The sequence below is a fragment of the Miniopterus schreibersii genome (assembly GCF_964146895.1).
Source record: "Miniopterus schreibersii genome assembly, chromosome: 14".
In the NCBI taxonomy this organism is placed as follows: Eukaryota; Metazoa; Chordata; class Mammalia; order Chiroptera; family Miniopteridae; genus Miniopterus; species Miniopterus schreibersii.
Window position 1 is genome coordinate 39,186,056 of NC_138114.1, and position 21,895 is coordinate 39,207,950.

General features: G+C 36.2%; 1 protein-coding gene across 6 annotated transcripts in view; it reads right to left on the reverse strand.

Moving 5' to 3' along the window:
* The window catches only part of CHUK (component of inhibitor of nuclear factor kappa B kinase complex), a 35,093-nt gene that overhangs the window by 9,659 nt on the left and 3,539 nt on the right, over positions 1 to 21,895 (reverse strand). For 3 of the 6 annotated variants that reach the window (XR_014000247.1, XM_081158027.1, XM_081158026.1), the window contains exons 2-17: positions 21,051 to 21,145; positions 20,216 to 20,343; positions 19,185 to 19,299; positions 17,677 to 17,746; positions 16,811 to 16,899; positions 15,535 to 15,624; positions 14,911 to 15,035; positions 14,620 to 14,727; positions 13,454 to 13,589; positions 8,583 to 8,777; positions 7,224 to 7,326; positions 4,551 to 4,674; positions 4,002 to 4,153; positions 1,968 to 2,029; positions 923 to 1,032; positions 253 to 302 (exon numbers count right to left, since the gene is read on the reverse strand). Coding sequence is in view for 4 of the 6 variants with exons in the window: in XM_081158027.1 (XP_081014153.1) it covers positions 253 to 302; positions 923 to 1,032; positions 1,968 to 2,029; positions 4,002 to 4,153; positions 4,551 to 4,674; positions 7,224 to 7,326; positions 8,583 to 8,777; positions 13,454 to 13,589; positions 14,620 to 14,727; positions 14,911 to 15,035; positions 15,535 to 15,624; positions 16,811 to 16,899; positions 17,677 to 17,746; positions 19,185 to 19,217 (1,447 nt within the window). In the remaining 2 variants the exon portion in view is untranslated. The remainder of the gene's footprint in view (positions 1 to 252; positions 303 to 922; positions 1,033 to 1,967; positions 2,030 to 4,001; positions 4,154 to 4,550; positions 4,675 to 7,223; positions 7,327 to 8,582; positions 8,778 to 13,453; positions 13,590 to 14,619; positions 14,728 to 14,910; positions 15,036 to 15,534; positions 15,625 to 16,810; positions 16,900 to 17,676; positions 17,747 to 19,184; positions 19,300 to 20,215; positions 20,344 to 21,050; positions 21,146 to 21,895) is intronic. The other 3 variants (XR_014000246.1, XM_081158025.1, XM_081158024.1) reach the window with 1 other exon arrangement.

Here is a 21,895-nt window from a genome sequence, read left to right on the forward strand (position 1 = left end):
ACCATAATGAAATCTAAACTTGTTACCCATGACATACCAGATCCTTTATGATCCAGCCACATCTCCTCCTGCTTTTGCCTTTTTAATCTCATAAATTCTCACAAACTAAAGGCTGTTGCACCATAAACATCTCAAGGAAATACCAAAACTGGAATTTATTCTGCAGCTAGTTTAAAATCTAGTCCCCAGAATTTGTTAGGCTTCATATGGTTTCCTAAAATGCCTTTGTGTATTGTGATGAAAGTGTCTTACCTGAAGGTCTGTGCTTTAAGTGCTTATATAGATCAATGGCACGCTGTTCCCTAAGAAAGAGAAAACATGCTTCTATGTGAAGATAATGACTAATGATCCACAACTTGAAATGAACAATATTATTTGAAGAGAGTAATGATCCAATTTTAAAGCAAGTGTATATTGCCAATGAATATTTTACAGAGAATTTCACTGCATAATTAAAACGCAAAGTTTAATATACTTCTTATCTGCTGTGGTCTACCACCACATATCTGATCCTTGTATCAGAAACACTTAAATGGGCAAAAATTATGGCCTGTGATTAGAAAAAAACATCTGAAGTTTCTAACCCAAACATTTAGGAAGTTAACTTTATTTCAGGCATTTAATAGATAATACCTTGGACCATAAGTATGGTAAGTAGGGAAACAGTGTATAACTTGGAATACTTAAAAAATTCTTAACACTCACACGAAAAGATTCTTTGATTAAAACAGTAAAGATCAACCCAAAGAGTTACTTCTAATATTTCCGATGACTAAGAAAAAAACCTTCTTTTTAAATATGATGCCAACATATTTGGGGAAAGGAGAACTATAGAAAATAACCACATATAGGCTTTATGTAAACAGAAAGAACAATCTGCTGCAAAAATTTATAGATACCAACGACATGGATATGTCCTTACAGAGATTCCATCAAGTCTCCCTGCCGTCTTCCATAAGGGCTTTTCTGTAGCTCCATGATTTCAGTGTGCAGGCACATGATCTGATCCTCCAGGTATCCAATGACACCTACCTACAATATGATGAAACATAAAAGAAGTGACAGGCTTACCACCACACAACACAGAGAACTCAGACAAAGACTGACTTGTTGCTGCTGTAGGAGAACTAAGTGATTTAATATGAAACACCAATTTTTTTCAAGCCGCTTTATCTTTCAGATTCTGACAATCTTTCACATGAGAACATACTTGTTCCTATGCTTCTCACTTTTCTTTCCTAACAACAATAAACTACTAGCATTTGCTTTCCCTTCCTGAGGAGCAAAAAGATATGTGTCACTAACAACAGAGAAAAAATGGCCATCTCAGTCCTATGATTTTGATTGCCTCTTTTTCCCGACTGCCTTGAAATAAGGATGCAGAAAAATAGACACTAGATTTCCCACCCCAGGATGCCAACTGCCCCACCGTGTCCTCAGGGTAAGTTCTGGCACCAAGGACAGCAACAACTTAGTGGGACCATGGAAGATCTGAGGAAGGAACCTGTCACCTAGAGAATGATCTATACCTAGCGTGACCATATAATTTATTGTTCAAATATGCATAATTTTGAGAGTGAAAGTACTGTTGATAATTATGGCAAGACAAGTATAAATGGACTGTCCTAGGTAAACCAGGATGTGCAGCCATCCTATCTAAACCAGTTACAGTGATAACAACCACTTATTATTTATTCCCATTTAATCTGCATAACCTTACTAGAAAAGATACAGTCCCCATAATATAATACAGAAACTAAAGCTCACTGAGGCTTTAGTTTAGTCTCATTTGCCCAACACCCTTATTTTTATCCGCTATGGTACTTCCCTTTATATACACAAAACATGTACTAGATATCTGATATTCAGGATGACATGAAAAATACTCTACATACCAAAACCAAAGAAAGATTCTAAGGGAGACATCAGAAATTGAAAAACACACAGAATGAGCTCAGTGATTTTACCTCAGCATAGTGGATAGCTTTTTCTTCCATTTCCTTCCATGCTTTTAACATTTTTTCTGAGGCTAAAAAAAAAAAAAAAAAAGCCTTAATTGGATATCTTAGAAACTACTGACCTACCCACCTCCTTTCCTATCAACATCAAAAACCATATTATGGGTTAAGTTGTCCCCTCAAAAGTGAAGCTGAGCCCAGCCAGGCGTGGCTCAGCAGCTGAGCGTCAACCTAGGATCCAGGCGATCAGGGTTCGATTCTCAGTCAGGGCACATGCCCGGGTTGTGGGCTGCAGCCGATCAATGACTCTCTCATCATTGATGTTTCTATCTCTCTCTCCCTCTCCCTTCCTTTGTCTGAAATCAATAAAAGTATGTTAAAAAAAAAAAAGTGAAGCTGAAGTCCTAACTCAGTACATCAGAATGTGCCTTTATTTGGAAATAGGGTCAGTGCAGCTAGTTGGCTAAATTAAGATGAGGTCAATTTGGAGTAGGTGAACCTTTAATCCAATATGACTAGGGTCCTTAAAAGAAGAGAAGAGAAAATAGACATGCAGTCATATGAAGGGAGAGCTTCATCTGATGACAGAGGCAGAGAATAAAGTGCTACAGCTGCAAACCAAGGAATGCCAAGGACTGCTGATAAACCACCCAGAAGCCAGGAAGAAACAAGGAAGGATTCCTCTCCACAGGTTTCAGAGGGATCATGGCCTGGCCAGCACCTTGACATTGGCCTTTTAGCCTTTGGAACTGTGAGATGATAAATTTCTGTTATTTTGAGCCACCCGGTTTACAGTAATTTTTATGGCAGCCCTAGGATACTAATACAGATAGTTTTCTCTTTTAAAAAAGAAAGAAAATCATTAAAGTCACACCTGAAAATGAGTTTTTTTAAAAAATCAAACATTATAAAAGGATGTAAAAAGAAAACTCTCTCTTCCTCTCCTCCACACTCCATCCTATGTGATCTTAATTTAATCATCTGTTATACAGACACATACCCTTTCCTTCACAAGTGAGAATATCTATACATACCTTTCTTTATTTGCTTTCCCCCCCCAAATTAAAATATCACTGTCATTAAAGGTCCAAGTGATCTTTTAATATCAGCATACATAGGTCTCATTCTTTTTTTTATTTTTACTTTTTGAGTGACACCTTTGTATATAATCTTATATATAGCTGATAAGGATTCCCTCTACCTCATTCTTTTTCTATCGGTATCAGATATACAACTGACAAGATAAGTCAAAGATAATTTGATGAAATAATTATAATGTTTTGCCATTCACCAGAATGTCTATAATACACAACTAGATATAAAACATCAATCATAACCGGCTCTAGTAGGTAAACTTATTCACCCAACTGGACACTGCTGATCATTTATTCTAAGATACACACACCTTGTTCAAGACAAGTATACACACAGGATTTGTTTCCAAAAAAAAAGGGGAGAAAAAAGATGTTTCAATGGAAAACAAACAGAAATGCTGGTGGTGGTGACCTCTTCAGTTTATTATTTGATTTTAACTCTGCTCTTTACATTTCCTTAGTATATCCGAAGGGAAACAAGCCTGAAATTAAAAAAAATACTGAAAAATTGGGGGCTATGTATACTAAAAAAGTGGGATTTACACAGTATGTGGTTTGAGGAAAAAAACCAGAATTATTTGTGTTATTATTTACAGAAAGACAAGTAGTTTAGGACTTCCCTGGCTAAGAAGTCACTCCAATATGGATTTTGTATCTATTTTTTATATGTAACTTGAAAATCACAAATTCTTAAATCACTTTTGTATTTTTCTGGAGCTAAACAACTTTAGACCAATTATGGGGGGGGGGGCTGTAAAGTTGCTCAACTAAACGTTAAAATAAAAGCTAACATTCAAAACAAACATCGTCTATGATGATCTAAGGTGCCCTGTCTCTTGTTCTAATGTTCAATGTAAGAGAAACAATTGGGTATAAGGCAAGAAGGCAAAATAGCAGATGGCTTCAAAAGACTAGACACTTCTTTCAAATACATTACCCAAAAACTTACATATCCCATAAGTCATCTGCTCACTATATCTTTCCAAGTCAAGCTGAATGCTTTTGTGAAAAAACTCCAGTTTAGCTTTCAATTGCTGAGATGCTGAGATCAAGGCGTTCTTCATTTTTGTCAAGTTAGTATTATATCTAAGAAGACTTAACCTAAACCATAGCCAAAAAAAAATAAAAATTAACATTTCATAAACATTGAACAAAAATTTAAAAACTTAAGTTGCCATAAGCCCAAAGTCTAAGTTTCTACTATCAATCTATGAGAAAGAGCTGATCTCTAGAGCCTGCTCTCTAAAGACTTTCTGCCTGTGGTAACACAATTTCCTTTATACTAGAACATTCTGCTCAGAAACTACTCTTAAGCCATTGCAACTGGATGGTTTCATACCATTAGTAAGAAATCTACAAGTCTGATCAGAATAGTACATTTCAAATTGGCCCAATATTTTAGTATTGTATGGAACATTGATTAGTGAAAACTGGCAAGATTAATTCTTGAACATTAATGGGCATGATGCTGCCCCTATAAACAACAGAATCCACTTACATGGCTGCTCTTTGTCCCTGAAAGAGCCGGCTATAGTCCTCTTTTAGCCCAGACACATAGTGCACTGCTTCAGCCCATACTTTACGCAGCTGTATAATTGGAAGCTGTATTTTGCTGTCCCGTACTATATGTAAGAAGATGAGAAAAAGATAAGCGTTACTTTTAGAGTTCATTAATGATTCTTCGTGATTTCTAGCCCTTCCAAATATCATTCCCATGGATGCTAGAAAGAATCACTTGTCACTGTTTCATTCAGTTCAATATACATTTACTGAGCACCTGCAATACACAAACCCTGCTCCCAATACTAGGGGAAATAAAAATGAGTAAGACATAATCACTACGTAACCACAAAGCCTGAGATTATTTCTGTATCTTTTTTTTCTTGCATTCCTCCAACCTGGAATACTGTTTTTTCTCTCTCTGATAGAAATTCTTTATTTCTTTCAATTTTTAAATCAAGTCCCATCTCTTCCACAGTCTTCCATGGTCTTTCCTGCCTCTGACTAATAAATTTTCATCTCCTGGACTACCAACCCAGCTTCAGGAAAACATACAGGGTAAATAGCAGTTTAATAAGATATGCTTTCTTCAATTGTCAGACTTGTGAAATTATCTATTTATGATTCTCTTGCTCTTTCTTTGATAAAGGGAATGCTACTTTCTAAAATCATGGCAGGTATGTATGTATGTTAAGTTCAATGAAATCCCATTTTAACATTACAAAATTATGTAGATGTTCTCCAAAAATGAGAGTCATCCTGTACACGAAGGTGGCAATTATATTGTTATTTTTTTCCACTGAAAACCTTCAGAGAAAGGTTGCTACACTAGGGTTCATAATGAGAAAATATATTATCTAAAGCAGACTTCAAAATTATAAAGTTACATATCTAAAAAGATCTTTGCCTCCCCTAATAATTAATAGCCTTAATTACCCTTTCTTCTTATATACCCACACTTATTCCTGAGGCTTCCTACAATAAACAAAACCAAAACACTTTTTAAAAAAGAGTCTGAGAGGGAAGCCTGACCAAAATAAATAATCTCTCTCCCTCTCAAAAGATAAAGCCTAAAAGGGCCTAAGAAATTATACCCCAGTAGCAAGAAGCACACCTAGTGTCCAGATCTTGTTTTCTAATATTGTTCTCCAATAATGGAACCAGGCTATCTTGGAAAACGGCTGATTCCAGGACTGGAGCAGGAAACATACAAGATGAGCCTGGAGTATATTGTAGTGCCAGGAAGTAAGGAAGTGCTAAAAAAAGAAAACTCGCATTGATGGGGCAAGTAAAAGAGACACAGGAAGCCAATTAAAAGAGCTCCTAATGGCCAAAGCTGCAATGATTTGAACCAAATAAATAAACCAGTATTGGATTATAATCCAAAGTATAAAATAAATATCCATGAATCTACATTGATATAATAAATAATTGAATAAATTAATGAATGGAAGCAAAGAGACAAATCTCATGTGCAGAATTCCAAATAAATTCTGTAGGTGTCCTACCTTAAAGGAAGGAGAGTATAACTTCCCACTCCTTAAGTGTAGGTTCAGCATAGTGACTTCCTTCCAAAGAGTACAGCATTGAAAGGGGGTGGGGAGAGACTAAACTATACAGTGGGAAAACCTGACAAACACTAGTTTAGCCAAGTGATCAAGGTCTACACCAACAGTCATACATCACATTGACAGTATGTATCCTTTATATAATATGATAAAAATGGTACTTCTGTGATCTTTCTCTCAAAACCCCATAATCCTAGTCTAATCATGAGGGGGAAAATCAGACAAATTGCAACAGAAGGGCATCCTACAAAATACTTGACCAGTACTCCTCAAAATAGTCAAAGTCATCAAAAACAAGGAAAGTCTGAGAAACTATCATAGCCAAGAGGAGCCTAAGAAGAAATGACAATTAAATGCAACGTGGTATCTTGGATGAGATCCTGGAACAGAAAAAGGATACCAGATAAAAACTAAGGCATAAGGCATTCTGAATAAAGTATGGGCTTTAGTAAATAATAAATATTGGTTCATTTATTGTAACAAAATGTACTACACTAATGTAAGATGTTAAAAATGGGGAAACTATGTGTGTGGGAGGAGGATAACATGAAAACTCAATCTGCTCATTTTTTCTGTAAATATGTCCTTAAAAAACTAATAAAAAGGTAGCATAGAGGAAATATTAAATAATTTTACCCCTTATGCACAATTTTGTTCTTGATTTTACAATTCTGTGCTTGATTTTAGTTTGGGGTAGGCAGAAATTGACCACTACCTTCTTCAACAGAAAAGATTGATCTTCACAGGATAAATGAAAACAACTGAACATTAAGCAGTACTCATAGGGTAAAATGCAGTATTTGAACATGCTTACATAATGAAGAAGAAACTAAAAAAGTGGGCTTACTGAATAATGGAGATTCATTCTTCTATCTGAGAGAGGCCTATCCTCAGGACAGTAAGCCTTTTCTCCAGGTTAGGAGTGGCGATTTAAAGCCTATCTTTTCACATTCCAAATGACAGAGATCCATTTTTCACATAAATAGGAAGCTGAGGCATGAGATACTCAACAAAAACACCAAAGACCATTTCTACTAATCATGTTGAACCAAAATTATATTACTTCAGATTTAAATCTCAGTCAGTAAATGGACTAGACTTACCAATATAATTTACACAGTCAGATAAACTTCTGGAAGCAAATGGTCCTTCATATACAGTCTTACTTTTATCAAACAAATAAACCATATAGCTATCACAGCCTCTCTGAAAAAGAAAGAAACCATTTTTAAAAAAATCCTTGATAATTATAGGTTCTCCAAGTACCATGTGACTTCCTCCTCTGGAATGCAAATGAACAAAGTCAATGTTCATTAGCATACATCTTACAGATTTAAGGTCTAAACTTATGCTTGGGAAAAATAAGTAACTTCAGTATGGGTTAAAGTGAAAATCAATCACCAGACCCAAGAGGACAAAAGCAAAAAAAAAGCCTTAACAACATATAGCCATAGAATGGGAATACTATTCAGTAACCGAAAGGAATAAAGTACAGATACATGTTATGACAAGAATGAACCTCATAATGCAAACTTAATACTAAGTGCAAAAAGTCTGACACGAGAGACTATAGGTTGTATTATCCATTCATACGAAATGTTCAGAAAAGGCAAATCTATAGATAAAGAAAGTAAGTTAGTGATTGCCTGGGGTGGGCAGAATGGAGATCAACAGTTAATGGACACGAAAAATCTTACTGAGATAGAAATGTTTTAAAACTGATTTATGGTGATGGCCACACAATTAAGTAAATTTTCTAAAACAAAAAACAAAACCCTAAATTATATTCTTGAAATGGGTATATAATATATAAGGTATGCCTCAATAAAGTCAAATAAAATGAAAAAAGAGCCCTGGCCAGTTTTGCTCAGTGGTTAGAGCGTCAGCCCGCGGACTGAAGGGTCCTGTGTTCAGTTCTGGCCAAGGGCATGTACCTGGGTTGCAGGCTCAATTCCTGGCCCAGCGGTGAGTGCGGTAGGCGACCAATCAATGTGTCTCTCTCACATTAATGTTTTTCTCTCTCTCTCTCTTCCCCTTCTACTCTCTCTGAAAAGCAATGGAAAAAATATCCTTGGGTGAGTGAGGATTAAAAAATAAATAAATAAAGATGCTTTAAAATAAATAAATAAAATAAAACAAAATAAAAAAAGTCATGACCACAATCACATTTTACCATCCATCTATCCTCTCATTTCAAGATTCTATTTCAAGTGCAAAAGGGGGGGAAAAAAGGGAGGAGAGAACTAGCACCAAAGAGAAAGTCATAACAAGTTCAAAATAACAAATGTTTCACTTCTATCTTGTTCACCTTGCAAAGCAATATGAGAAATGAGTAGGATAAAACTAAAAGAATTACAAGATGTGCATCATCCCCCAAATACACATCCAAAAATGTAGGGCATGCAACCCCTCTACTCCAACAGATTTCTTATATTCTTCTAGGTATATTAGAATTTTCTTACTACTCCTTCTAGAACACATTGAGAGGCTGGTTTCCGAGGATCAAGAGAAATTCCCGTCTCTGAAAGAAGCTCTTGAGAAGCAGTATTTATTCCAGTTTCACGCTCAATACGAGACTGCAGTGAATGAAGACTTTCATCAGGTGGTAAGAGAAAAGAAATTATCTTTGCAGAAGTCATATTTAGTATGTGCACTATCTGTATAAATAAGAAAAAAGAGAAATGATTATTAACCATCTGCTACATAAAAAATTCAGTGCTAGATACTAAAGGAAATATGAGCAAAAGGCATTATCTCTGTACTACACAAGATTCAATTTCCAAAGTGAAATCTCCTTCTATAATTATAAAATGACATCTGAAAACTCAAGACTTTACTTTTCTACAACAGATGTTAGTTCCAAGGAATAAAGTTTCAAAGTTCTACATATGCACAAAGTTCTAGGAATGTACAAAAACCCCAATTTAAAAAGGCAACACTTATTTATTCTGAGAAACATATCCCAGACCTGGAAGGAAACATTCCCATTTATGAAGTGCCTAATAGATGCCAACCACAGAGTTAAGCACTTTATGTTTAACATAACATTCCATTAATTAGCAAAGTTATATTTAACATAACACCCTGTTAATTAGATCTTCTAATCTCCATTTTGGCAGGGGGAAAAAAACAAACAGAGCTCTGAGGGATCACACAGCTGATAACTGGTAGAGCTTAGATCTGAACTCCTATCTGTCTGACTACCTTACATCGTCTCAAGAAATAATCATGATAGAAGAACTAGGCCTCTCTTTAAACACGAAGAGGTATTGTTATCTTCATTTTTCAAGTAAGAAAACCAAATCCCACTGTGGTGATCTACCAAAGGGCCCAAAATTAGATAAGAAAATAGTCTTATTGCTCTTACCTAAAGACCCACTAAAAGCAGGGGTAGCCTAATACAGGCCAACTAAGTGTGAAACTGAGTTAGGTGGGGCTCTACCCAGGTAACCAACAATCAGAGGTCACAGAGTTAAAGGTAACAGAGTCAGAGGTCACAGAGTTAGAGGTCAGCCTTTTGAACACATGACTTTAAGTCCTCTTCCTTCCACTACCCTTAGATGAGCTATATAAAGATAACAGCTTGTTTCTCCAGTGCCTTACACTGACAGTGTACAGGGGCGGGCAAAAGTAGGTTAATAATAACAGTAAGTAATACAATAATTAATAAGGAAATAATATTACAAGAATAAACTGTTTCACATACTCAGAACTGTAAACTTACTTCTGCCCACCCCTGTATTCAAATGATTAAAATGATCTCTCCTGGAAATGCTTCTTACAGAGGTAAAGCATTAACTTTCCTTTAATATATAATAACTTGTTATGTTTAAAAAGGGTAGAGGGGAACCCTAGCCAGTTTGCCTCAGTGGTTAGAGCATTGCCCTGTGGACTGAAGGGTCCAGGATTCGATTCTGGCCAAGGGCACGTACCTTGGTTGCAGGCTCGGTTTCCAGCCCTGGTGGGGAAGTTTGCGGGAGACAACCAATTGATGTGTCTCTCTCACATCGATGTTTCTCTCTCTCTCTCTCTCTCTCTCTCTCTCCCCCTTCCACTCTTTCTAAAAAGCAATGGAAAAAATATCCTCAGGAGAGGATTAAAAAAAAAAGGTAGGGGGGAAGAGAAGGGAATCTTCAAAGTTGACATGGGTGTACAGTACAAGTATGAAAACCCTAAGGTAAACATTTACTTTTATATGGGGTATATGTCAAACCAGGGTAAGTGACCATAGCATCCCACTATCAAAGCTGAAGGAGAAGGGAGCAAAAGAAAAGGAAAGAAATATAACTTAAATTTATCCTTTTGTTGACTCAAATATTTAATGAGTGCCTATTATAGTAAACATACTATCAACTGTTTTGTGGTGACAGTGAGTAAGCAAATTGAGTAACTTATGATCCTTGCCCTCCATAGGGTAATAGTCACAAAGAAGACATTAAGAAAACTAAAATACAAGGCAAAATGCAGTAGGTACTATAATAAAGTACTGTGCAGATTCCAAAGGAGATTACTTGGTAGGAGGAAAGGGATGCTTTTTATAAAAAGGGCACAATTTGAGCTATACTTTGAAAAGGAAGAAAGATTAGAATGAGAAAAACCGAAAGAAAGGTTCTATGAGGCAAAACAAGGTAGGCAGAGAAGTAGAAAGGGATAAGCATAATCAGAGAATATAAATAATCCAGTTCAAATGAACCTAAAACAGTGCCCCCAAGGGCCTAATATAAGGCTGGAAGTGTAGGCTGAAATGAGACCAACATAGATTCTGAATACCAGTGTAAGGATTTAGATTCAATTCAATAAGCAAAAAAGGAACTATGGAAAACTTTCTAAATTAAGAACCTGACAAGCTCAGAATTGTTAAAACATTCAAAAGATAAACCTGAGAAAATAAGTGAATACGTAGATGGAAGGAGAAGGAACAGACAGCCAAAGTTTCCAACCGAGGTAACTGGAAAGGTGACAGTGCAAGCAAAAGGCACAGGAAATCCTGCAGATGTAGATTTAATGAAGCAAATATGCTCCTTTTTAATAAATTAAGTCTTGGGTGCCAGTGGGACCACTAGGTGTAGTGATAGAACACTTACAAATACTCTGCAGAAAATTCATAACTGAGGAGAAAATTTGAGAGTTATACATATTCAGTTTATAGTTAAAGTTATACAACTGAAGAAATGGCGGAAGAAAAAGTAACATGGAAAAAGAGAAAACCAAAAAGAGACTTTTAGGATATAGTTAGCGGCATGGAAGAGGAGGCAAAGAGGAAATTAAATACTCCTGTTTCACCTTATCCTTAGTGGAAAATTCAGTGTACTTTTCAAAAACCTTTCTACAAATTTAAAGTTTTTCATAGTAAATAGTTGGAAAACATGCAATCAGACTCTCTAAACTATTTTTTTTAAATCCTCACCTGGGGATATGCTTTCACTGATTTCTAGAGAGAGAGGAAGGGGGGACATCGATGTGAGAGAGAAATATCTATCGGTTGCCTCCCATATGCGCCCCAGCTGGAGATCAAATCTGCAACCTAGGTATGTGCCCTGACAGGGAAATGAACCCTCAACCTTTAGCTAATGGGATGACACTTCAACCAACTGAGCCACCTGGCCAGGGCACTAAACTATTTTTTTTTTTTTTTTTAAAGAAATATTTTAGTAATTGTTTCGTTGGTTTATTTTTACATGAAAACCAAACAGATGCCATTCCCTCACTGAACAATGTAATAAATACTTCAGAAGAATAACACCAAGCTATTCTGCAGTTCATGCTTGTGTCCATATCCCTCTGCCTGTTCATCTTTGCCCCTGCCCTTCCCCTGATTAATCCTTACTCATCCTTCAAAATGCAGTCCTATTTTCATGTATAGGAAGTATCCCTGAACTACTATGAATAGTACCCTATATGTTCTTTGTACTGGACAACCTCACAATAACATTGATCCTTTAAAGAAGCTATTACTGTATTTGAGCTATGACTAAAGTCTATAGACCGAAATACACAGGGAGGAATCTTTCCATACACTCTACAACAAGCAGACGATCAGAAACCCCTTCAAAGTAGAAATGATGTTACAATTACCATGAAAAGTCTGAAAAAAGTCTGAGATAAAAAACAAAACTTACTGGTGGTAACAGAGAATTAAAGGTATCACCAAGTCCTGCTTGGCTAACACACTGAGGGGTGCTTTATTCCTTGGACAGTAGAAGAAAATCAAATCAAGAAGCCAGGTATCTTTTCAGTGTAGGTCACAAATGGCATCAGCATGACCATAAGTTCCCCCATTTTAAAAAAGTATTCTAAGACTAGTGTAAAACCTTATATGATTATACTTTTTCATTTAATTTTAGAAACCCTATCTACTACAAGAAACCAACAAATATGGAAAGACTGCAGGTTGCAGATAAGAGTTGTTGCTGGGTATATAGCATAAAAGAACTTCTCATTCATATCAATGAAGATTTACTGAGAACCTGGTACATGCTCTGCTTTATACAGAATGCCAGGGTAGGGATGGCATGGTGGTAGGGTGGGCAATTGTTAATTAAAAACAGTAAAAACAATCTCAGCATTGAAGAAGAGAAAGGAAAGGAATAAGTGGAAGATGAGAAACAATTAAGAGAATATAGTAAATATGACTAAATGACAAACTGTGGCAGAGACCATTAAGAGAAAAGGAGAGTTGAGTATACGCAGTGTAGGTGAGGAGATACACGGAGATAGAGATCATTCTGGGCAGAAGGATAGCAACATGGATAACAAACACAGATGATGAGTTTGATGGAATAAGAAGCAGTCACAAGCTGGTCCTGAGTGAAGTAAAGGGTAAAAGAAGCAGGTACGAGGCAAAAACTTGGTTGGGGACCTGCCTTAGGAAAGCCCCCAAAAGCAAGGCAGATCAGACTTTACTTAATAGGCAAGGAAGAACTATGTTGGTTTCTTGGACAGGGAATTAAAAAGTGTTTTCAGAAGATGAAAAGGGCAATTCATGCTGCATGGATTACAAGATGGGTAGAACTATAAAGGCATGTAAGCCAGGTAAAAACCTTTCTCACCAAACCAAATCCAGACCTAAATGAATGAGGTGGTGATAGCATCAATCTGAGGAAGGGGAAAATCCAAAAGATGCTTCAAAGGAGTAATCAAAAAGACCACTTTAAAGTAAAACTGAGAATGCTTACTAAAATAATAAAAATACATCCACTCTAAAAATATAATTTTTTTTATCAAATAAGCATCAGGAAAATATTATTAAAATACATTTATGCTGATTTTCCAAATAAACTTATTAACTTCAATGCAAGTCTTATGAAATAGACCCCATTCATAAGAAACTAACCTTCAAATTTAGAATGTGATCCATTAATACAAAACATCTTGGCTGCTTCAAAGTAAGATCAACAGGTCCTCCTCTCTGCTGAGGGTCCCAATTCAGCATCAACTGCAGCCAGTTTTCCATGGGTTCTACTATTAAACTAGAAAACACACAAAAATGGGGTGAAAAATCCTTGTTCCAATTTTCCTTTAGTACTGTAAAAAAGGTCATTTTATAGGTTGTCCATTTCCTTTCTGATTACTTGTCTGTATTATTTTATATCTTACTTTCAAATAATTCATGAAATGGCCTGGCTAGAGTGGCTCAGTTGGTTGACCGTCATCCTGTGCACCAAAAGGTTGACGGTTCCATTCCCAGTCAGGGCACATGCCTGGGTTTTGGGTTCAATCCCTGGTTGGGGCACATGCAGAAGGCAACTGATCAACGTTTCTCTCTCTCATGTCCTCAGGTGAGGATAAATAAATATAAATAAAAAGAAAAACAAATAATTCATGAAATGATAGGGGACAAACTTTTTCCATAAAAAAAAAACCAGCCCTGGCCAGTGTGGCTCAGTTGGTTGGAACTTCATCCCCTTTGGGTTTGATTCCTGGTCAGGGCACATGCCTAGGTTGCAGGTTCAATCCCTGGTCGGGGTGTGTATAGGAGGCAACCAATCAATGTTTGTCTCTCACATAGATTTTTTTATTATCTTGCTCTCTCCCTCTCCCTTCCTCTCTCTCTAAAAAACAACAAAAAAACCCAAAACCTATTTACGTAAGTTAGTTACTGGCAACTCCAGGAGGCAATTCCAGTAAGTTCCATTCTCCAAGGAACTCATTTACGTCAGTATCCCAAGAGTCTTCTCATTATCTAAGCCAATCAGTTGAATGGCAGCATTCATTGTTTCCACTAGACTTGTATGGTCCAATATGGAAGCTACTACTCACAAGTGGCTATCTGCATTTACACTGAAATTAATTAAAATTAAATAAAATTTAAAATTCAGTTCTTCAGTCACACTACTCACCTTTCAGTGCTCAATAGCCTCATTGTGGTCAGCAGATATAACACATTTCCATCATCGCAGAAAGTTCTACTGGATGATGCTACTTGAAACAGACAACTCTACTGTCCTTTTACGACCCTGAAGAAACTGAGGCGAACTTCCTCAACTAAAATACACTTACCTACAAAGGCTATTTGGTTGAGGTAAATGACTACTAAACCGAACTTCTCCTGTCATCTCTTCACATGCAAATATACACTTTGGATCCTTCTTCTTAATCTTCTCATGCCTATAAAAAAACAGAAAAACTACCTCAGAAGACAAACTAACTCACAGAAAATGCTAAGATTTTTGCCATTTAATTTTATTCAATTATGTGTTTAAAAGGCAATTACTTAAATAGAGAAGGAAAAAAACAGGCAACTGAAAATTTTCATTCCCATTAAGCACACCAAAGCTCTCCATTTCTTACCAGGTAAATGGCTGCAGATGGTGTAAAAAAGGCCTATATCCAGCAATACATTCAAACACCATGGTCCCAAAGCTCCAGTAATCAACAGTGGCTGTGTAAGGCTTATTCTCAAAGAGCTCTGGGGCCTTAAAAAGAAAAAATGCTTTAAACATCATACTATAAGAGAAAAGCTACTTCACTTTATTTATTTATTTATTTATTTTATTTATTCATTTATTTATTTATTAAATATATCTCCATCGATTTCAGAGACAGAGGAAGGGAGGAAGGGAGGGAGGGGGGGAGAGGGGGAGAGGGAGGGAGAGAGGGAGGGAGGGAGGGAGAGAGAGAGGGAGAGAGAGAGAAAGGGAGAGAGAGAGAGAGAGAGAGAGAGAGAAAACATCAATGACAAGAGAGCTGTCATTGATCAGCCGCCTACTGCACGCCCCAACTGGGGTCTGAGCCTGCAACCTGGGCACATGCCCCAACAGGGAACTGAACCGTGATCTCCTGTATCTTAGGTCAATGCCCAACTGCTGAGCCTGCCAGGCAGGGCTTACTTTATTTTTTAACTACTATATTATGACCTTCAGAAATAAAGAGAATCTTGAACACTTAAATTCAAAGAAACAATACATGTCTTACCAGATACTGCAATGTTCCCACAAAAGATGTACACAGACTTCCTTGATCAACATCTTTGGCATATCCCAGATCAATTATTTTATGTATAATCTGCAAAATAATAAGCATTAAAAGGTTGAAAAATTTGAAATGGAAAGGCAACAATGTCCTGATAAGGCTCTGGAGAGGGGGGTGGTAAAGAGCTTGAGCTCTGGAATAACACAGATGTGACTCAGGCCTGAGCTCCAGCACTTAACTAGCCTTGTGATCTTGATCAAGTTACTTAACTTCTCTTGATTTCATATATAACGATACTACTAACAATCCCTACTTCACAGAACTGTTATTAGGATTCAATGAAACAGCCAAAATAATAATAATTTAATACAGCGCCTGGTACATGGTAAAAATTAAATATAGATTGGCTATTAATTTTTATTTTGGTATATTAAGAATAAACTTGATCCATTCTACTGAAATGTAAAGGTAAAGGTGACTTCCAAAGTAAGAAGCAGCATACCATCTTACAGTGGATCAATGTAAATATCCATCTAACTTCAAAAATACCCTGAAATCTTTGGATACACAAAAAGGGAGAAATAGTTGGTGCCAAGTGCACACAAAAGCTTCCTAAGGGAAAAAGCATCATCGAGGTTCATAACTTCCAACTCACCACCATCTTAACTAACTACAAGACCACACAATCCAATTTAAAGTTCAGAGTTTTGGCTTTGCGTATTTATTGGGAAGGAACTTCAGTGCAAAAAGCAAAAAAACTGCTCAAATTATTCTAATAAAAATAAATATTTCAGGAGTCAATTCACAAATTCTGGTTTCTCTCAAGATAACTAATTTAAGAATCTGAGAAATCAAGGTTTTGAATATTAATTATAGAACTTAGGAATTTTGTGGAGAATGAGGTGTTTTGTTTTTTTAATATAAAACATACTTAAGTAACTGTACTTTTTTTTCTTAAAGTAAAGCAAACTCAAGATGCATGTGTTTGTTTTTTTTAATGCCCTTCGTAAGGATTAATAAATTACTTACTCACTGCCTACTATCTCTGTTAGATGATGTGCTGGAAAAACAGAAGTGAACAAGACAGGCGCGGTTCCTTCTCTAATGGAGCCACTGTATTAGCAGAGACAAACAACTAAACACAAAACCATAGTTCAATGTAGTGAGGGCTGTGTAGGAAAAGTAAGAGTGCTATGGAAGGGCACCAAACCTCAAAGACTACCTACCTCAGGGATACTATATTCAACTGTCATGGAACATTTCTCCAGTTTTCACCTACCTTTCCACCAACATCCTGAAGAACTATGTTTTCGGGCTTTAAATCACGATGTATAATTTTGTTTTCATGCAAATATCGGATCCCAGACCCTAAGTAAAATTTAAAATGTATTTTGAGGTAAGAGAAAACACTGACTTTAAAAAAAAATTATCTACCATTTTGTACTTCTCTAATGCTCACATTTATAGGGACTATCACAACTACTCAATTAATACTACAGCAGTTCATATTTTCTCCACAGAAAATCCAGTAACACTTAACAAATACTACAGAATTATATGTTCATTTAATTTATGAGAATTAACATTAAAAAGAAATGGAAAAAGCAATTTAGAAAAACCCTGCATTTATCCTTGTAACCTTTCCCTCCCTTTTCAACTAAGCTTTGGCCTCCATGACCCAGGAAAAGAAGCAGAATCGAAATACATAGGGAAACATATTCTTGGCTTTTGAGCTTGCTCCAAGGGCCTAGGTACTGATTATTTTAGGGATTTTTCTAGGAATTGTTCTGATTAAAAAGATATCTCACCCTAAGAGTTGACTTGAGAATCTATTTAACAGATGCAATGTCACTGATAAATAAAATTACTATGTTAATCAAGAAGGGTGGGAGAGTAAAACTAAATTAGGTCATTTAACACCATTTTTTGTCAGCAACTGGAGCATCTATTAGCCAAAAATTGACTCCAAGCCAAAAACAAAAAATAAGAAAATATCCTAGTTTTAATTTAGCATCAACGATAACAGTTACATTTTTCTGATAATTTCTTAGATGCTAAAAATCTATGCTTTATAGTAGTATATAGAATCTTTTATGAACCAAGAGGGAATTAAATCATGATGGTATTTTCATATTGATTACATACCTATATCACTCAGTAAAGAAAGTATCTGGCTTTCTTTAAGTCCGCAGCAATTTTCTGGTTTGTTGAGTAGCTAAAGAAAAAAAAAAGTCTAAAAATGTATACTGCCAATGTTGCTGGGCAGTAACAGTGACACATTAATCACTATATTCTAAGAGAATATTCAAATAAGAAAATAAGTCATGATTAAGAAAATATAAGAGGGGGAAATTGCCAAATCCACACAAAGAACATGTGAATTTCATGACAAGGCTCATACAAGTAAAGATAAAGGGAGAAAGTATTTGAAATTTAAAAAGGTTGAAAAATCTCACAGACATGTGTATATAAAAAAATCCATATGGCAGATTTATTTTTTTAACATACTTTTATTGATTTCAGAGAGGAAGGGAGAGGGGGGGAGAAAGAGAGAAAGATCAATGATGAGAGAGAATCATTGATCAGCTGCCTCCTGCACACCCCCTGCCAGGGATCAAGCCTGCAACCCAGGCATGTGCCTTGACCAGGAATTGAACTGCAATTTCCTGGATCATAGGTCGATGCTCAGCTGCTGAGCCATGCTGGCCAGGCCATATGGCAGATTTAAAACAAGATGCGAAAGAAATATTTGCAATAGAGAAAATACTTTTAGAAAAGACCCTAAAAGTTGGGGTGTTGGGGGACTGGGAGAAAGAGGTGAAGGGATTAAGAAGTACAAATTGGTTGTTATAAAATAGTCACAGGAATGTAAAGTAAAGCATATGGAACAGAGTTAATAATATTGCGGTAACTATGGATGATGCCAGTGGGTACTGGAAATATTGAGGGGATCACTATGTAAAGTATACGATTGTCTAACCACAATGCTGTACACCGGAAACCAATACAAAATAATATTGAAAGTTAACTGTAATTGAAAAAACCCCACTTTTTTAATTTAAATTTTTTATTGTTGACACTATTGCAGATGTCCCCCATTTTCGCCCCTTTGCCCACCTCCACCCAGCCCCCCGCCCCTATTCCCATGGCCCTCACTACACTATAGTCTGTGTCCATGGGCTATGCATATATATTCCTTAGCTAATCACTTCCCCTTCCTTTATCCAGTCCTCCCCACCAGTCCTATCCATGTATCCATGCCTCTGGTTCTATAGCAGCTTTATTTACAATAGATAAGATTTGGGGGGGAAACTCTTTTTTATAAACACCTTAAACATTGATATTTTGATCTAACACAATGAATACAGTCCCACCCTACAAACACCACCACTAATAAAAGAATGCATGTTCTAAATCAGGGGTCAGCAAACTTTCACTGTAAAGAGACAGACAATAAATACTTCAGGATTTGCAGGACAGATAGTCTCTGTCACCACCACTCAACACTGTGGCTGTAATCAAAAAGCAGCCATAAAAACAGTTAACAGGCCATAGTTTACTGACCCTTACTCTAGATTATCACACTGAATGTGATTCAAACACTGTTAAAGGTCATGATTTACTATTTCATCATCTCAAAGCATCCACACTACCTTCCGGAGATCTCCTCCAGAACAGTATTCCATTGCTAGAAGAGGCACATCGTTAATCAAAAAATTCAATTCCTCAGGAACATCACAGGCCTTTACAACGTTGGAGTGGTTCAACCTAACAAAAAGGGGAAAACATTATAATCACAATTTTTTATCCAATGAAAAGGAATTGGGTTTGAAATGGTAGTTAACTGAGGGGCAGTGAGGGAAGAAAGGCTGGCATTATTTGTAATATTCTAATTTCTCATTTGTATAATTAAAAAGTAATAAATAAAAATACTATCACTATTACTACAATTATACTTCTATATGCCAAGTAGTAAGCACCTTATATACATTAACTCACTTACTTGACATATAATCTTACTATATGTAGACTTATTAATAGTCTCATCACACAGGACAAAACTGAAGCACAAATTGATTAAGTAACGTAAGATCTTAAAGCAAGTAGATGGTCAAGTAAGGATTAAAATCTGGCAGTCTGGCTCCAAAGCCTATATCATACTGCCTCTCCTATAATCATAGAATTACCCAAAGGTGAACACTTAAAATTTTGGCAAATTTCCTTCCAGTTTTTAATCTGTGCACAAATATATTTTTTCAATAAATACTATATCATGCTATACATTGTTTTCTAACATCTTTTTATTTTAAACTTAAAATATGTCATCCCAGCCATTATAATTATCATTATCATCACCATGCAGTGGATCTCAAAACTGGAATAGATTCCCAGGTCCTAGAGACCTAAAGAAACAGAAACTCTATGAATAGACATGAAAAATTATATTGTTATCAAGCTTTCCTGGTGATTCTGTCAAAAGCCAAGTTTCAGAAGCATTAAAATGAATTGAAAACAAATACTAAAGTCAGAAAGTGCTTCTTTCAAAGCCAGACTGTCTTACCTACCAATTTTATGGCTCTATGAGCTTCAACTTTCTCATCTATAAAATACGAGTAATACCTAACTAAATACAGGTTTGCTGTGACAACTAGAAGAATAACTTGTAAAGCACTTAGCACACTACCTGTGGAGGTTTTAAAATATGTCCACTTCTCCCTTCAAGAGTTTAATTCTCCTCCCCTTGAGTGTGGGCTGTACTTAGTGACTCATTTCTAACAAACAGAATGTGGCAGAAAGGATGGAGTATAACTTCTGAGGAAAGATCATAAAAGATATGTCAACTTTCATCTTGCTCTCTCTCTCTGATCACTCACTTTGTAGAAAGCAAGCTGCCATGTCATGAAGACATTCAATTCACTAAAAATGCTTTTCTATTCTTTAAAACCTAATGCTGATAACTGAACAAAAATATCATTTGTGGAAAATAAAGCTTCATTAAAATCTGAAAAAAGAAAGACATTCAAGCTTCCCTATAAAGAGGCCCATATAGTGAAAAACTGATGCCTCTAGCCAACAGCCATATAAATGAGCTTGGCAGTGGATACTCCAGCCCCACTCAAGCCTCTGGATGACTACAGCTCCACTTAACATTCTGGGATGTTTCAGGAAAGATCTGCATTAAAACCACACAGGTAAGTCATCCCCAAATTTCCTAAACCATAGAAACTGTGAGATTCTAAATGTTTGTTGTTTTAAGCTACTAAGTTTTGGCGTAATTTTTTACAAAGCAATAGATACACTATTTAACAAAACTAGGTGAAAGTAAGAAATGAGAATAGTTATTGTTATTTAACTAGAAAGTTAAACAGATGAGCATTGCCCAAGATCCAGGAGAAACATATTCTGCACTCATAGAGCTGAATCTGATAATACCTAGCTGACTTTTGCCTGGCGTCCTTCTCTGTGATAACCTCTGGCTGCGCTGCAGAACTTAGGAAGCACAAGTCAAGTACACTTACTTTTTCATGATCTGAATTTCATGGCACCACCGTTCTCTGTTTTTGGTACTCAGCTCTAGACGACAAGACTTAATTGCTATTTTGAGATCAAGTTCCTACCAAAATAGAAAGTTAACAGAAAAAATATAAATTAGGTTCTTGTGCAGATTTACTTGCTACCAAAGAAATACCAACCTGGGGAAACAGAATTCTTTACCTTTACTAATTAAACATATTTGTCCACAGCTCTCTTGAGCCAATGCTTTTGCTAGGTAAACCATGAGAACCAATGTTTTAAAAATGATCAAACAGACAAAGCACACAAGCACAAAGTAACTGAGGCTGGTCCTATAACAGATCTCTTCAGAATACTGTCTCATAAAATACTGCTAGGAAATACAAAGACCCTGTCTCCCCAACAAACCCCTTTTTGAACTTAGTCAAGACAGCTAGCAAAGGTACCAGCCTCCCAGCAGAGCTAGAATGAAGAGGATACTTCAGGGCTCTCTGGCCTCAATAGCAAGAAATAGTTTTAATATGACCAAACCTAATACAAAAATCTCCAAATTAGTTCCTGATTTCTTTGCATTTCAAATGACATAGAAAAATCCTAACAATAACTGTACTTCTGTTTTCATATGTATAAAATGAACCTAACAGCTCTCTCTTATAGTTAGTAATTTACCCAATTCTGAGTGAAACTAAACCCAACCTAATGTGCATTACAGGAAATAGCCAGACTTCATCACATTCTGGCAACAAAAATAATGCAGCTCAGGAACAGCAGTCAGAATCAAACAGAAAGAAAGAAAATATATAGATGAGGAATCAAGACATAACTTGTATGGGATAGTCTAAATGGGGGT